Raw genomic sequence first — 17207 nt, 5'->3', positions numbered from 1 at the left:
CATGGTGTCAGGTACCTCACGGGAAAAGGGAAAGGAAGAAAATCAAGTAGACTACAGCAGAAGTATTTGGAAGAGGAGAAACCATGTAAGCATTAAGTCTGCAGACAAATCAGAGGAAAGAAGCAATCAGCACTGGTTTTGGAAAAGGAGACTGAAATGGCACAGACAAGGAAGATCACAAGGATCTGCTGTGTGTGGACAGGTGGCACATCCTCAGTGAGCCAAGCTGGGTGACAGAGGACAAACGCTTGACTGAAGGCATGCCCGGGAGCAAGCAAAGAGCAGAAACATGGTATTTCAGAGTGCAGAGTCAAAAGGAAGGGAGGAAAACAGAAAAAATGGGCTCTTGCAGCCTGACATGAAGAGGTATTGCCAGATGGGACACCCGGAGATGTGACAAAAGCAGAAGTGGGACAGATGGACGAAGCTTTACGTGACTAAAACTGTTCCTAGAGAAAACAGGAAGTCTAGAAAACCACCACGAACTGTGCCAGCTTACCTTTCTGGTGATTATGGTGATTTTAGGCACAGTTGCTTCTGCAAAGGCAAACAGCAGTTTTGCACCGTGACGTATGATTCCACCGTACTCCTGAGCTGTGCCTGCAAAGGGCAAATAACGTTTGTTCACTCCAGGGAATGCAGGTGGTGGTGTTCTGTTAGGCCACAACTGACAGCTTTGCAATTGTGCTGGGATTCCAGAGAGCAGGACAGAGCTCTCTGCAGTGTGACACCCCTACATTCAGCGCTGGTGAACAGGTCGGCCCAGCACCTCTGTCTGACTGCTCAACAGCATAAGTGCATGAACTGGTCCTGGCCCCCATAAAGCCCAGCAAAGCTGTGTGATCTCAGAACACACTGATATCAATATCAGTGGCATAGTTAGGCACTTACTTTATTTTCCTGCCATTTATTGCATATTTTAATCTCCTTTTCTGATGACTACTGCACTTAGAATACAAAGTCTCTGTCCCAGAAAGTAGTATTTTAAAACTTAGCTTATTTAACTCTACTGTAGTAAAGGTCTTCTCGCAGAGTTTTCGAAATGGGTTTTTAACACCACCACCCCCTGCAACGATCTGAAATGGAATGGCAAGGCATACCTGGCAGAAATCCGGGAACATCAACAAAAGTGATCAATGGTATGTTGAAAGCATCGCAGAACCGAACAAAGCGGGCTCCTTTCACAGAAGAATTTATGTCCAGGCACCCTAAAGTTAAGAAAACAGGCTAAGAAGTTAACAATTCCAGTGATCTGATAATGGCAGTAATTCAAGGCAAAAATCACACTATTTTAGCTGTATTGTTTTCTTCAAACAAAAGCTTATCTGGAGGTAATGTGAAGATAACCCACATTGTTGTTTTGCTGGCTTAGAACAAAGATTACAGTACAAGCTACATTCAGCATATGCACAGACTTCATATCCCAAATACTCTTGTAATTTAAAGTATTTTTCTGTAATTTTCTCTTGATACTTTTCAGATCAGTCATACTGAAAGGCTACAGAGTTCTCCATTTAAAAAAAAATACATGGTCCACTGGTATTCTGAGAAAGAAGCATTTTTGGTAAACACACTGCAAAGTATTCCTGTTCTGCTCCAGTGCCATTTAGAATTCTATGTGCTATTATTTAAACCAAAACACATTTTGTATTAAAGCAAACCATTAAAAATAATCTTCTTTTACACTGAGAATGAGTGGAGGACCATACAAAACAGTTAATTTCAGAGCCAGACAGCCTTACCAAAGCATGGAAAGAAAGATACAAACAGGGGCACAAACACTGCTAAGAGGGCTCACGCTGGGGTCTCCAGCCAGCTCTAACCTGATGCGACTTTGGGTTGGTTGCCCACTATCCCAACAGTCCTTCCGTTCATCCTGGCAAATCCAACGACAATGTTTCTGGCATAGGCAGGCATGATCTCAAAGAACTCCCTTTCATCAGCAATCTGCGAGGGTGAAAGGCAGAGCCCTTGTGAGGACGTGTATGTGTATGTGTATTTATATACACGGGAAACACAAAATCAGTCATGTTAGTATCACAACTCCTAAAACATGTCAGAGTTTGCAGAATTAAAAAAAAAAAAAAAACAAAACAGAAAGAAACCTTTTAGTCTTCATTGCAGGATGTAAACAGTGCTGCACTTATGTCCTGGTTTGAGCTAAACAGAACTCAGAATTATCAAAACTACCACTAAAGGATCCCATCAGAGAATGTGCTTATGACACTTCCTCTGTAGTAAGCCCTGTTTTCCTACCTTACAATAAACTGAAACTTCAAATCAGACATTAAGAACTTCTTTCCTGCAACTCAATTATTGGGAGGCTGCACTTTTAAAGAGCAGTTTCCAGTGCTAAAAAGCAAACAGCACTTCACAGTGCTCAGAAACTCTCCATGACATGTCTAATATACAGTCTATTTCTGTGTAAGTTCAGAGCACTTTATCAAGAGAGGCCAATGCAGGGTGCTCTGCTGGGTCCATCTCCCCCATGGCTGATGGTGCAGGCAGCAGAGAAAGGAGAGAGGGCTTTATCTGCAGCAGAGGGGTGCACACTACGTCAAATCTGTCTGCACCGCAAGCCTCAGCAGCTGCGCTTCTCTCTGGGGCTGAAGTTCCAGTGGGTGCTCTGCAAAGCGGCAGCCGCTGTGTTTAATGCAGCATCAAAATTCACATGTTCAAAGGAGATCATAATTAGACGTGGAGCAGTGGCGACACCTATACATGGCTGCCTCGTGTTTTCTACTAGATTTCCTTGTTTGCAACTGCTTATGACAACTTTGCCTAGACAGACTGCAGTTTGCCAGTCATTCCTGAGACTCAGGCAAATGAAAAGTAGTGAAAAATGAAGTATTAAAGTAGTTTCATTTATTTCCTTAATACTTCTCAAATTTTCCTAATTCCCTTTAAAGCTTTTTTACAAGCTACCTTTTAACCTGGAACAGGTAGCAGTGCAATTCAGAATGGAAGAATCCAGACGTTACAAACATCCTGAGCTTGCTTTCTCCACTAAAATGAGCCTCAATGCAGCGAGTTCCAAACTGAAAGGTGTTGTTAGGTGAAAAAAGTGTGCGGGGAGAGATGGTCAAAGGAAATGGCAAAAGGGAGACATTTGTAGAGGTCCTACACAAACACAGCTGAACTCCCCTATGAAATGGAGCTACTCCTAACTTACCTGCCTCAGAACACTGCATCATCAGCCACTCAAGGTCTGACCAAGCTGAAAATGTTACCATTCAACATTCAGACTCTTGGGGTGCTCTACAGGGGGGTGTAACAGTTTCATGGGATAAAACATCATTTACAACCATGTTCTCTGCCCAAGCATTCATCATCTAAGAAGTTAAAACTAGAAAAGTGAGTACTCAGAGTTAGGCAGGAGAATGACCATCATTGCTTAGGCTGCTTTAATAAAACCTCCATTATTAATACATTCCAGTGCTGGCTTTCAGGGTTTTTAAAAAATAGTAAGATATGTCCTTCCCTACCACCCTCCCAGGAGATCTGCCTCAATTAACAAAACTTGAATGCTAGATCGTTTCCAAGTTTGAGTGCTTGACTGATAATGAAAAAAACATTAAATTCTTGTACTGTCTGTGTGCATAACTGTCTCTCAGAATAAACAGAGAAGGGTAAATCTCTGAATGCACTCAATGTAGCTTATCACCTTTTATATGACAGTGACAGAATTCAAGGCAGTCAGAAAAGGTGCAGGGAGGGGGGGACTGATAGAACTCAAGACAAGGGGGGAGTGGATTTCAACCCCAGAGAGACTGAATGACAGCATCCTTTGTCTGCACAGTTATGCATGCAGCATAAGATGTATCCTGAAAACAAGTCTTAGAATCTCTTTCATGGCCAGATTCTTCTTTTCTGCAGTTTTTGTCATCCCTTCATTCATGGCTACTACACAGGTAAGAACAGTAACTTGTGAAAGGCTTTACAAAGTCTCTTCAGTGCCATTCTGTTCATTTCTTTCAATTATTTGCATACAGAATATAACATACCCGTAGTAATCTCAGTAATGCTCACACGAGCAGACTTACGGAGTGTATGATATCCAGCATATCGTAGGCTTTAGTAGATTCAACTGGGACAACCGTGTCCAGCTCAGGAACCAGACGGTCACTGTAGAAAATAAAGACACGTGAGCAACAACATTTACAGCGATCTCATCCTTTACCTGCCCACACTGCCTTTGTGAGTTCAACACACTCAACTGCAGGAAACCTTTCCACACTTATTTTCTCTATCACCAGCCAAGCAGAGATTCCTGGGTGGAGATAACACATCCACTCTCAGCTTCTTCAGTTTAATGGCTGTGTTTAAAGAACCTTGGCTGTTACTCTGCTTCATTCCAATAGTGATGCACTTCATGCGGAGCTTTACATCTAACAAAAATGCTGCCTCCCTGTTAGCAGCTGACACTATCGGTTACCTCCATCTTTTATCGTATTAGCTTCATTAAGGACCTACAAGTGTTGGCATTTACCAGGTCTTTGGAGCCATTCACAGTCCCAATGGGGGAGGGTGTCAGTTTTTGAGCCACCACTGAGAAGGCTTCAGGGAGTTTAATATTTGTGCTGTTCCATAAAAATACTGAGCTGTATTTGTTAACGGTGTTTCTGTGGAGTTCTTCCTGAATCACTGCTTTAACAATGCTGTGATTTAATACCTTTAAAATGAGACAACACAAGGCTCTAGACACCCAATTTAAAACTGAAAGAAGTGATCTGCAGTTTGTCAAAATCAGGCAAAAACTAACACCACCACAAGCCCCAGGGCTTTCTCTGTGCTCACTGACATACACAGGAACAGAGAGGCACAACTCCTTGCCAAGAGAGTAAGAGATAATCTGTTATTAGAATAAAACTGACAGCAACACTAAGTATTTATCCACATGATTTGTATTGCATGCTAATATTTCCATAAGATGATCCAATGAAACCTTAATTTGATGAAGGCAACTGATTTTAACACACTAAACCCCAAGCTACAACAGACCGTAAAGCCTTTTCTTGTCCACAGAGTAGATACGAATGTACTCTAAGTTCTGTCCATTACTTGTGGTATCCCAAAGGATAAGGAAAGTGGAAAATTATTGCTCCCATAAATTCAGTGCTGTAGAGCACTGAGGGAAAGTGTAATAGCATTAAAATGAATAACCACCATCAAAATGAAGACATTACCCAGATACCACAAGTTTCAAAATCCCCTTCACATCACCCCAGCTAAAGGACATTTGGAGCTTGCCAGCAGAGGCACTGGATTTGAGAGGCCGAGAACTGAGTTTCTTGCAGACCCCACAGCTCAGGAAGGGGCTGCTGCTCATTACCAAAGCAGTTCTCTGAAGCCCACGACAGTCCCAGACCAATACTGGTTTTCATTCAATACACAAGGAAAATGCACTCGATTATCAAGAATTGATCAACTGCTCCAGAAATTCATATGCATACTTCAGGCTTTAGAGGAAATGAAATCTGTTTGAAGTCAGAGACACATAAAGTCACGCCATACGATGTACAAAATGCAATGAACCAAACACCCTTCAGAGGTAAAGGACAAACTCCCCATCAGTCAGCCTGGTCCTACAAGGGACCTTCTAACCCTTCAGAACCCAGGCCACTGACGTCAAAAGTTGGAGTCGCCAAGTTACTGTTACAGAAAAAGCTTCAGCAACCAAGACTGACATTTTTCAACACCACAAAGCACCGACCCACCTAGAGAAAAAAAACCCGACAGAACAAAATCACCCCACCAGCTTCTGGATTTAATCATGGAGACAAAAGTTTGTTACACTTAACTTGCATTACTCATGGCGATTTTTTGTGGTGTGAAAATGATGCAGTAAGAAGGAAATTACTCCAGAGAAATGGGCTTTGAATGGAGCAGAGGTAAACATCAAACAGCAATTCAAAGCAAAAGGAGTCTACTAGGATGTTCGTATGTCCAGATGAAATATTACCAATGTAAGCACCAAGACCACAAATGGGACAAGTATTGGAGATGCTTCTACAAAACCAGGCAAAATTAACAAATAGGTCTGTCTTCACATGTGCAAAGACTACTAAATTCTCAAAGTTGTTAGTACAAATTATTAAGCATTTATTACATGGTGAGTCTTGTGATGTATCTGGTGCTACATAAAAGATTGTCTCCCTTAAGAAAATAAAGAACTAATCTCTTCCACCTTTGTAGCTACAACATAACTGACAGCTTCTCACAGGAAAATAAACTGCCTGTTATGAGATACATTGATAAAAGAAACAACAGTCTGGTTTGTTTTCTATAATGAAATTAAAGTATCACATTCAAGTCTGCAGAATTATCAGCCAAGGTCCCAGGCACAAAACACTCATTTATTTACATGCCTTAAGCCAGAGAAGCCACGAAATTTGGTGGGCAGAGACCACAGGTCTCAGCCAGTTTCCTCTTACCTGGGATCATAACATTCACGGACTGGAGCTGGATCACGGTTACTAAGAGGTAAATAATTAAAGAACTCTCGGAGATTAAGTAAAGCATCTATATCGTTCTCAAAGGCTCTGTGTGCGACTCCTGGAAAGGAACAGTTAAGCGGTTACTGAAATTTTTTGCCAGGTTTCATTTTTAAGTATGTACCAGTAACGATACAAAGAAGTAACAGCAAGAATTTTTAAACCCTATTAACAACCAGGAGTTTTAAACCACCAAATATGACCAGCTAAAAATATCTAGAAAATGTGTGGCTCTATCAGACTTTCCCTTAACAGGTCTGGATTGTTGATCTCGTATCTAAACCACTGGTTTATCAGCTGTCACAGACCTAGCTGGGTCCCAGCTTTCTGGAATTCAATCAAGTGTGCTGATGCAATTGTTTTGAATGACTGTGCTGCACTCAAGTTCTTTTATAACGGCTGGATCCAAGCAGTGTCTGTGTGCGTGGGTCTGGTTCATTACCAGCTCGGTTCACACAGAATTTGAGATCCCAGAGTCATTTTGAGTCTCAAGGAGATTTGTGAGTCACCAAGTTTTCCCAGAGGGGTTTAAAAAAAAAAAGCAGAGGGCTTCATCTCACATTGTTACTTGGTTTACAGTCAAGGAGCTCAATCAATCGTGTTAGGAAGCAAACAAGGGATTGTTAAGAATCTTTCAACCCATGCAATCTCTGGACACCAAACAAAAAACCCACACCATCCCAAGCCTGCGTCACGAAGCCCAGCCCTCCACCAACCATCCCACTTCTAAAATCTTCTGTGGATTTGTTACTTTGTCTTCCGAATCTTGGCATTCTCCCACACGCCCACTTTTCCTATTTTGCTTTTCATTACTAAAATGAAGTACACAGTTACTACGTAAGTACACCACTCAGCCCTCACCAGATACAGCAGTGTGCGTCTTCGCACCCCCAAGCTGCTCCTGGGTGACATCTTCATTGGTAACAGACTTAACTACATCCGGGCCAGTGATGAACAGATAGGATGTATCCTGGGGGAGGGAAAGAACCAAAAATACACAGTAAATGGTAGCCCCAAGCTGCAAAAGCACCTAAGGAAAAGCCACAGTCTCTAGAGACTTTCCCCAAAATAAGAAAACCATAGAGCAAAGGGACGAATTTCTTTAAAATCCTTAATACATTGTATTAAAAATCCACAGAAAATGCAATTATCCACAGGTTATTTGGGGAAGTTATTCTTGATTTTTCATAGGAAATAAGTCTAATCCAAAATAGAGACCATCTAAAAAAACCAAGCAAACAAACAGACAACCCACTTAATGTGGGGTCAGTTTGTGTCTGCTCAGCAGCAGGTCAGGACATACTGCACCCTTACCTTCACCATGAACGTGAAATCAGTTAAAGCAGGTGAATATACAGCTCCACCAGCGCAAGGACCCATAATGAGGGAGATCTGTGGAACCACTCCAGAACACAGAACGTTTCTCTGCAATAGTGAAAAAATCATCTCATGTTACCAAAAAAAGTAGATCTTTAAGTCTGAGCACAGATTCTGCAAGAATTCAGAGTCAGAAATGAAAGAGGACAGCTTGTTTTATTTACTGGGAGACAAATATCTGAGAGAATGTCTCGATGCAAACAGAACCACAATAACGTCATTGCTCATGTTTTGCATGTTTCTGTTCCACACATCTGATGATATACACCAAAGCAAGATGGAACATACCACCTCAGAGAGGATAAACTTCACTGAGCCTGGAGTGGCGAGAAGTGTATATGCCTGAAATGTGAATACACAGGTACACTGTTGCTCAGAGGTAGAAGCTGTAGTAAGCAGCTGTGGCAGAGATTCTTTTAAAATCAGATTCCTGCATCGGCTTGAGTTTTACACACCAACACGGATGGCATGCCGTCCAAAAAAGTCTTTACATTACTCATTGCTCAACTGGATTACAACTGACTTCTGTAACTGTTCAACTGCATCATCCCGGATCACACTAATCCACAAAACTGTGAGCATCCCACTTAACATCACACCTGCTTGCATTCCTACTGAAAGCGCAATCATGTTTATGTTCTGGGCACGCACCTTAAAGCAGTGTGTTTTGATAGGCATATAAAAGTACATCATTTCAGTGGAGAGAAAAAAAAAAGAAAGAAGAAGAAAAAAAGAGACCAGTAGCATGTCTACAGGAAGAATTATTGCGTTAGCCACAAAAATATTGTGGAAATATAAAACTTTCACCAGTCCAACCAGTACTGAATGTCCTCAAATGGCAAGGTTAACAGGTTCCACTGTACTGCCTACTGTTCTTTGAACAAACTTCTGATTTGTGTATTTTAATTTTTTCCCCACTGACCTAACATCTTGACAGAACAGGCACTTGGTGCTTCTGATCTGAGTTTCTCAAGTTTTCTTCAAGTGTTTGATTTACTTTAAGTCCCTCCTTCTGCAGTGGAAATCTTTCACCTTTTATCAGCCCTACTGAAAACAAATCTGCTGTGTGAAATTCCTAACATGTCTGTATTTCAGAGACATGGGGACAGCTGGTGGCAGATCCCAACCATCGCCACCTAACAAAACCCCCTCTGAACTACAGCATGCCAACCTCTCTCAGACAAATGGATAAACACTCAGGAGAAAGCAATCTCAATACAGGCAATCTATACATCAGTGTGAATCAGAAAGTTAAGCAGCTGTTTTGGGGTTTTCTTTCAATTAAGTAAATTGCCTATTCTTTCATTCCTATGACAAAGCCCACTATATACTGCAGTCCTACACAGCTTTTCGTTGGATCACTGTGTTTTATAAGGCTCAGCATTATCCTCGTTTAACAGATGGGTAAGTGGAACTAAGAGGTACAGCAATTTGCCCAAAGCCAAGAGAACCATCCAGATCTCACAAGCCCTCATATATGCTGCTTTATCCACAAGGTAACACTGGCTAAAATAGGATGATGACAACCAAAAAGTTTACTTACAATAAAGACAGACTCTGTCCGTCTTTGTGGATGCCAAGCTTCCTGGTCACCCAGCAGCCTACTTACCAAAAAGATATCTGCATAGCCAGCCAAGGACTCCACTCCCTCCTGGATACGGGCTCCTCCAGAGTCATTCAGCCCAATCACAGGTGCTCCAACCATGGCAGCCTGATCCATGACCTGGTGATGAACACAAACTCTTCATTATTGACCAAGCTAAGCTAAAATCCCAGAGCAACCAATCCCAACATGTACATCCCCTAGAAAAAATTCTGTGCATGCCAAACTTTGAACTGCCCACACAGTGCTCAGCTTCTCCTTTATTTGAATAAGCTATCACAGCCACTAACTGCTTACTGGGGCATCACGTTTTGACTCGTTCAGACTGCAGGCTGAAAGATACACATTTAATCCCTCTCATGACCTTGGATATTTATCTGTCTTGCTAGCTGTGTGTCTCCACAGTCACACTGCGCTATCCAAACCCTGCACTAAGTGACACAGTCACAGTTTGGACCAGAGAAGTCCAATCTGTCTCTGTTCATACGAGGTCTCAACTGCACCTTAAACACTACCTCATATATGTCTAATCTGATCTTAGAAGTTTATTGCAGTGGTGATTGTGTAATCTCCCTAAGCAGTGCATTCTAATGCTTGATTATCCTTCTTACAAGCTCTTTGAGAAGACTAAACCAAATCTTCCCTCCAGAAATTTAGAAACATTACTTCTTTCCTGATAGCAGACAGGGAAGGCAATTAACTGCTTTCTTGCCTCTGCATTCATAAACATTCAAGTACCTCAGATCTCCCTTCAAGTCTTCGTATTTCCCCTTCGTGTTTCTAGACTAGGCACCATCAGGTCAGTCACACTGTTCTTCCTGCATTCTGTTTTCTAGCCCTCTGATCATTCTAGTTACTTGCCTCAAGATCATATGGATATCCCAATAGAGGCTTAAGTGGTAGGACTGAATTCCTTACATTCCTTACATAAAATATTCTTGTTTATTAGAACCCAATGAAGACACATTCACATTGGAGCTTGGCAGTGTCTCTTTGTGTTCGGGAGGGATGTTACAGTACTGGACTGATGGGATGCTTCCTACTGCATATGTGCATCTATGATGGCATGTTTCTTTCCCAATATCAAGACTTAGCAAAGCCAAGTAGTTACTATCCAGCTCAAAGTCTTCAAGTTTTCTAGTGTTATACATTCTTACTGCTGAGAAGTCAATGCCCAAAAGTAGTTATTTTCATCAGGAGAAATGGCCCTGTGCACCAAAAACCTCGTTTCTAATTCCCTAGCAAGAAAATTCTGGAAGTTTTCACCAGCCCACACCACTGAACGCTCACACATGAAAAAGTTCTTGTCCTCTCCACCCCTGGGATTCAACTACCACCTTTTCCAGTGAGACAAGCAGGGAAGTGACAATAAACAGCCACAAGTGCCTGATAACAGAACCTCTGAGTATCAAGGTGACCTCCAAGCTGTAAAACTGTTTATCTTCACATAGGTTACTTGTTATATTTGCTTTTTATAACTACTACGCACTTCCACATAGCACTGTTTATAGGAAAAAGTTTATCCCAAGTCATTTCACATTCCTCCAGCAGACAACAGCTAGTTCTGTTATATTTGTACTTTGCATTTCTCTCCTGTCTTTTGTAGCATGGTAGAAAATACAACTTAAACTGTGTATTACTTGGAAAAGCTTCTAAAGGGCTCCTCTGTGCTAACCCGTGCTTTCACATCTTAACTGACATGAGGAGACAGGCATTTCCAGGTTGCAATGATATACGCCAGAATCCACTGAAGTCAGTCACAAAGCATTTTCTCCTATGTCATTAACACAACAGATTTGGGTTAAAAAAAAAAGGATGCTGACAACTTTTGGTTTATTTTCTCCTGTGAAGTATTACCTTACAGATCTTCTGTGCATGAGCTCCAGATAAACTACCTCCAAATACAGTAAAATCCTGGAAGGAAAACAAATTTTCAGATTAGGGAAAGAATAATTTCAGTAAAATGTTGCAAATAAACAGTATAATCCCACAATGCTCTACATTTGGTATGCTGCTCTAAAACAACCCAGCTCCCTTACTGCAGCCTGCAGATCAATCCTCTTCAATCCAAGCCTTCTTTACAAACAAAAAGATCTTTTATATACATTTGGCAGGGAATTCTATGTTAAAAATCACAAATGTAATGTCTCATTTGCTTTTTGTGTTCCTCCTTCACAAAAACATTCTCTCTTCTGATAAAGACATGTTGTTCTTCCATGAACATTATCAGTCCTGGAGTAGTCTGGAGACATTTCACCTGGGAGGAGAGTCTCACTACAAGGGGCAGCAGTAAGACAGAAACAAACGGATAGAAATCAAAAACTGAAAATACATCGCTGTTCTATATTCATGAGTTACGCTTCAAGAGTCAATCATTCTTTGATGTGTGAATCAGGGACGACGTCAGCCAAAACTGGCTGCTGGTGTTACCCCTAGGGCTGGGCAGCAAAATCTGCAACAAGAACATGAGGCCCTGGGACTGCTCCAGAAGAGATAGGGGGTATTGACACCCACTGACACCAACAGAGCCCAGAGCCAACTTGTGATGAGCTGCACTGATGCATTCCCACTGAGTCCTACTCTCAAAGAAGATCTACAAACTGTGTGGACAGAGAACAGCATGACTTTGACTAGCAGTTGAACCAAAAAGGAAGGAACATCTCAGGTGGTAGCTTGGTTTGAACGGGGAAAAAGTCTTTAAATATATATTAAAAAAAAAAAAAAAGACTCTATATCATGAAGGAGCACATTTAAATTTCTCCAATATCAAAACCACCCTCTACTTGTGTTTGTCTAAAACTGTGCTTGGCTCCTATCTTATGTTCAGGCCCACATAACAGTGTGAAGAACTACATACCCAACCCAAAAAAGACAGGGTGTACCACTTGCCCCAAGGTCAGACAGCAACAACCATTTTGGCCACGACAGCAAACTGAACAAAGGGTACTTTGTGCCCCAGAACACAGCAGCAGTTACCAATGATCTGAAAGAATGGCTTTCTTTCACTGTGTTAAGACTAACCAAGATAAAACTCCACCTATAGTGCTTCCTCTAACTTTTTTTGATTTTAATGTAAAACGTCTATCTATATATGTACATGCTATCTACTACAGCCCCTTCAACTAATCAGAGTTCGAACCTGAGAAACAATTCAAGGTTGCTCAAGTGCCCTCTGTCATTAATTCTATTCATTGCAATTCCAGTTGACATCACCAGCAAACGGCCCCTACTCCACACCTGAACCCCAGAAGCTGGTTCCCAGACCTCCCCAAGCCCTCCACTGACACTGCTGGTCTCCACAAGCCTGCAGGAGCTCATCCTCACACGTTCACCTGCACAGACAGAGCAAAGCTTGCAATTGCTTTACGTACACAGTGCTCAGTGGCTTCTCCACTCATTAACTTCTTGGTGACCAAAAACATGTTTTTGGGGGACTCCTCCATTCTCTCAGCATATTTGTACCCAATGATATTACACTGACGTAAGAACGGTTTCTTTTTTCACAACGTCCCTCTGGCTCTGCACTCTTCACTCTTTTCATCTCACTCTCGTCACAACTGCATTTCTCACCCACAGTTTTCAGAAATGCTTTCTTGCTGCTTCTTGTCTGAAGGTGCCCACAGGCTGCTATGTCTATCTTATGCTCACTGGTAGAAGGTAAACAGGTACCTTATTACCTGTCCACACTGAACTACTGTGAATTGATTTCAAAGGACACAAATGCTATTTAAAAAACAAGCAAAACCATACCTGACTGAAAACATAAGCCAGTCTCCCATTAATCCGTCCACGGCCAGTCACCACACTGTCTCCAGGATACTGCATTAAAAAACAATCAAACTCATTAAAAATAATAATTAAAAAAAAAACAACAAAAAAACCAAAGCAGCAACAATGTCCACTAAAAAACCCACGAACTTATACTGAGAACAAAGTCAAAGCAAACACCAATTCTCTGAGAGGACTGGTCTTTCATGTTTGCAGTGGGAGCTCCACAGAGATTTCACCCAGCTCTGGAAAGGAAAACCAGAGGTAATATCACATATTAGTTTTGTATGAGTGTAAAGATTAGTGAATTTTGCAGTTTCCCTTCAAATTTCAGCACATCTGGAGTTAAGGCAAATCATGTCCTTAGGAACAGGATGTACCTTTTATTAGGACCAGCTGACAATTTTGAAAGGATGGACACAGCACACAAACCTTTCCAGAGGTGTTGATACAGGGAAAACAACAACCCTGGAAAGGTCAAAAAAAAAACCTCAAATACTTCAACTTGACCTGTCCCACTTTTCACCCTGTAAATAAGGAACGAAGAAAGAGCTGGAAGAGGAAATGGAGCCTGTGAATCTTAAAGATCTGCTTGTCTACGTTGTCTCACTTTTTAGTAAAGGAAATACACAGAAGTCTTTCAAGGCAACAGTAGAAAAGGAACTTCACTCATAAGGGAATTCCAGGCATTTAAATGTTTTTTGCTGTTAAGTATTTAATTTAAAAAAGTAAAATATTATATATATTGTGCAGGGCCCACTCCGAGGAAGGCCACGCTGGACTGGGGATGTTTTTAGGCTGTGGAGACAGCACTGCTACCAACTCACGGTTCTCAGCACACAGAGCAGCAGGAAACACACCTGTAGCTCCAGCCGCTGTCTTGCACAGACAACTCCTGAAAGCCCAAGCAGCCCACAGAGTGGCCTGGATGTCAGTACAAGCCTTACTCTACCTTCAGAAAGTTCCAGGAACTGGGAAAAAATGAATGCTAAACTAATATTCCAGCTCATTAGCCACAGTTAGGTCATCTGTTGTGAAACTGTACTCTGTAAACACAATCTGCAGCTCACTGAAAGGTGAATTCTGAAGGACAAGGAAAAAATTAACCCTCTTGTCACTCTCAGGACTTTGCTGCTCCTTCTGCCTTCAGAAACATTGACTTCTTATCAGCACGGTGGATGCAGCATTGAGTAGCGTGACAAGAGGCAACATAGCAGTTATTTCAGTATGCTGGGGAACAGAGCAAAAAATTACTTAAGAGAAGATGCTTGCTCCTACACTCAGCAAGAGGGAGAAGGTCTAGTTCGACATCCTTCCCAGCACAAAGTCCCATTGGTCTCCTCGCCACTAAAATCAATACAAACCCTTCAGCTTTGCCCAATGCCCCAGCTGCTCATGGTAGAGGCCTGCTGATCCCTCCCTCATCCATAGCATGCAGCCCTGCACCCTGAAGGACCCAGAACTGATGAACTGGTTTAATAACCACATAAACAGAAGTTGTAGTCAGCATACGCTGCATGGGGCAGTGGCACATATGGTGCAGCTTCTCATCACACCCCAAACCAGAATACTCCCACAGCAAACAGGGCCTTGTGGCACAGGACGATTCACATCGAATGGGCACACCTGCGCTGGCCCCCTGCACATCCCAGCACGTCCAGTGGTCCTTTCTGTATTAAATGGCAACAAAACACTTTTCCTGTGTAGTGATTTACCAGGCATCAATGTAATGGTGAGAGATTATGGGAACCCATAGACTTTCCTTCTACGTGATGAACCTCATGTACCATGTTGGTATAGGATACATGGCCATATACCTGAAAAATGCATAGGCATGCAGATTACAGCTTGTTAACAGTAGGAATGCTTCAATTTCCAGTATTTATCAGATTTTAAGGCCCTAAAGGATTTTTGACTCTGTAGTTTGCAGGCATAAATATGGATTTAAGTTATTTTCACTGTATAACTCTAATGTTACTTGTAGAGAGGCAGAAGTATCTACTTGTATTTGTACTTCGTATCTGACTTGATTGACAAAGTTGTAACACAGCTCTGCAGCCTCCTCCATTATTAAAAATACAAATCTAAGAAAATATCCAGGGACGTATTTGAACCAAACAGGTGACCTTATAAAAAAAGTATCAAGTTTAGATAATGGAAAAGTAAACCATGTAAGCCTTTAAATGGAAACTGAAAGTGATAAAAGGAAATTCACAGAACAAACAAAACAAAAAAAAACAAAACCAAGTATTGTGGTGACCAGAAGAGCATCTTTTCAAACAGCTGGCAGGCTACAAAGAAACAAGAGTCACGTGAAATAAAAATACCTTATTCTTATCAGAGTCCATCCCAAAGTCAGAGCACCGGTGTTCCACAAACATGTCATATTCATCAAAGCTGTCGGGGTCCAACAGCAGCAGAATTCGCTCTCTTGCTGTCAGCTTTCCCTGAAAGAGCAAGCGACAATTAATACAGCCATTGGGTGGTTCTGGCTCTGCTCACTGACTACCAGTGGATGAAGTTTAACCAAACAGAGCCTCACTTGATCTGCCACATTTGGCCCATCAAGCAACCACATGCCCCCAAAGCTGGAAATAGCCTATATAGTGATTATCCTCCTTAAAAACAAACACAATGCAAGCCAGACTTTGACAAGGCGGCTGACTATTGGAGCAGCACTACCACAAGATAAAGGAAACAATCTCAGAGTCTTTTCAACAAGCTCTAACAACATCACCGCTATTTTTGCCTGCACATTTAAATGGCACTATCAAGGCCTTTGTTCTATTCTTGAACAAGGCAGCCTTCCACAGCTGAACCAGTCCTTACCCAGCAGCTCAAGGCTCAATTCACCACGCTCAATATTGAGGGAAAAGGAAACACGACAGCCTGCAGGGATCTTCTGACAAAATCCCTTTGTTCTTTTTTCTGTTTGACACTGGTATAAGCAAAAAGCAGAGTAAGGGCCAAGAACAAAATCAGTTGACCAGATATGCGTGTCTCTTGCTCAGCACTAATAATACCATGTGGGAATAAATGATTGCAAAGTTCTTTTTATCTCAACCTCCCAAGCAAATTTGCTATTTCCAACCCAGAACAGTATCTCTCATCAAAGGCCAGGGCACTTGGGTTGTCTTCTTTAGGGGTTGGTGTGACCCAACCTCAACGCGATGGTAAAACATAGCTCAGCTTCTCTGCAAAGCTTCTGACCAACAGGTCAAGAAGTTCATGAGAAAAAAATTAACAAATGCAGGAAAGACAGATGTAAGCCATAGATTTAATATATAAATAACATGGCACATTTGGTGCCCTCAGACATGCATAAATGCTTGCATATTGGTGTGTCGGTGTCCTAAATGTAACTCGGTGAGCCTGCAACTTTTATCGGGTGTTGTGGGAGCGACCCAGCTAATGGGCACACTGACCATTAACACGGCCCTCACATGAACAGCTGCTGCTATCTCCTTGATGCCTACAAGCCAACATGGGACCAAGTCCAGCAAGTAACAATAACTAGAAATAAACAAAGTTGCCACTTGCCCAGCATTGCCTAAATTCTGAAGAGAGGCAAGAGACTAAAAATCCAGCTGTTGCCACCCTTCACATCTGTCTTTTCCTCTGCGTTATTGTCACTCTTCTAGCCTTTTGCTCTCATCTCTTAGAAGACCAGGCTAGATTTGCCACAGCAATACAAAGCTGGGGCTGTGCGGGATGGCACGCCTGCAAGCCCTGTGCAGTGTTAAGCAACCCAGAACTTGCCATCATGTGATGGGCAGAAGTTGCAACTTCTGTCTGTGCCGCCCCTCATATGAGCGCACTACAGCCAGCCCGCTGACAAAACTGATGTAATGAATTATTCTTTTTCTGCCTGGAGCAACAGGTAACGCAGTCTTTAACGCTCTTCAGTAAATCTCCCCTGCAAACCGCAAGGTGCCCCGGGTTTCCAGCACTCCCGCGACTCCCCT

At 42.1% G+C, this 17207-nt stretch overlaps 1 protein-coding gene across 1 annotated transcript; it reads right to left on the bottom strand.

Annotated features, from left to right (window-relative positions):
* Positions 1-486: 486 nt before the first annotated feature.
* On the bottom strand, positions 487-15686 carry PCCB (propionyl CoA carboxylase, beta polypeptide; the record flags this gene model as incomplete). Its single annotated transcript, XM_010189846.1, has 11 exons — positions 15570-15686; positions 13225-13293; positions 11332-11388; positions 9481-9594; positions 7809-7919; positions 7356-7464; positions 6435-6555; positions 4044-4125; positions 1824-1947; positions 1101-1208; positions 487-600 (listed from the first exon to the last, which is right to left on the bottom strand). Coding segments are annotated over exons 1-11 (1063 nt in total), but the record flags the coding sequence as incomplete, so codon positions are not given.
* Between the last annotated feature and the right edge of the window lie 1521 nt (positions 15687-17207).

The sequence above is a fragment of the Mesitornis unicolor genome, unplaced genomic scaffold (assembly GCF_000695765.1).
Source record: "Mesitornis unicolor isolate BGI_N332 unplaced genomic scaffold, ASM69576v1 scaffold50808, whole genome shotgun sequence".
NCBI lineage: Eukaryota > Metazoa > Chordata > Aves > Mesitornithiformes > Mesitornithidae > Mesitornis > Mesitornis unicolor.
Note: the sequence above shows the minus strand (reverse complement) of the source record. Positions and strands in the feature narration are given on the sequence as shown.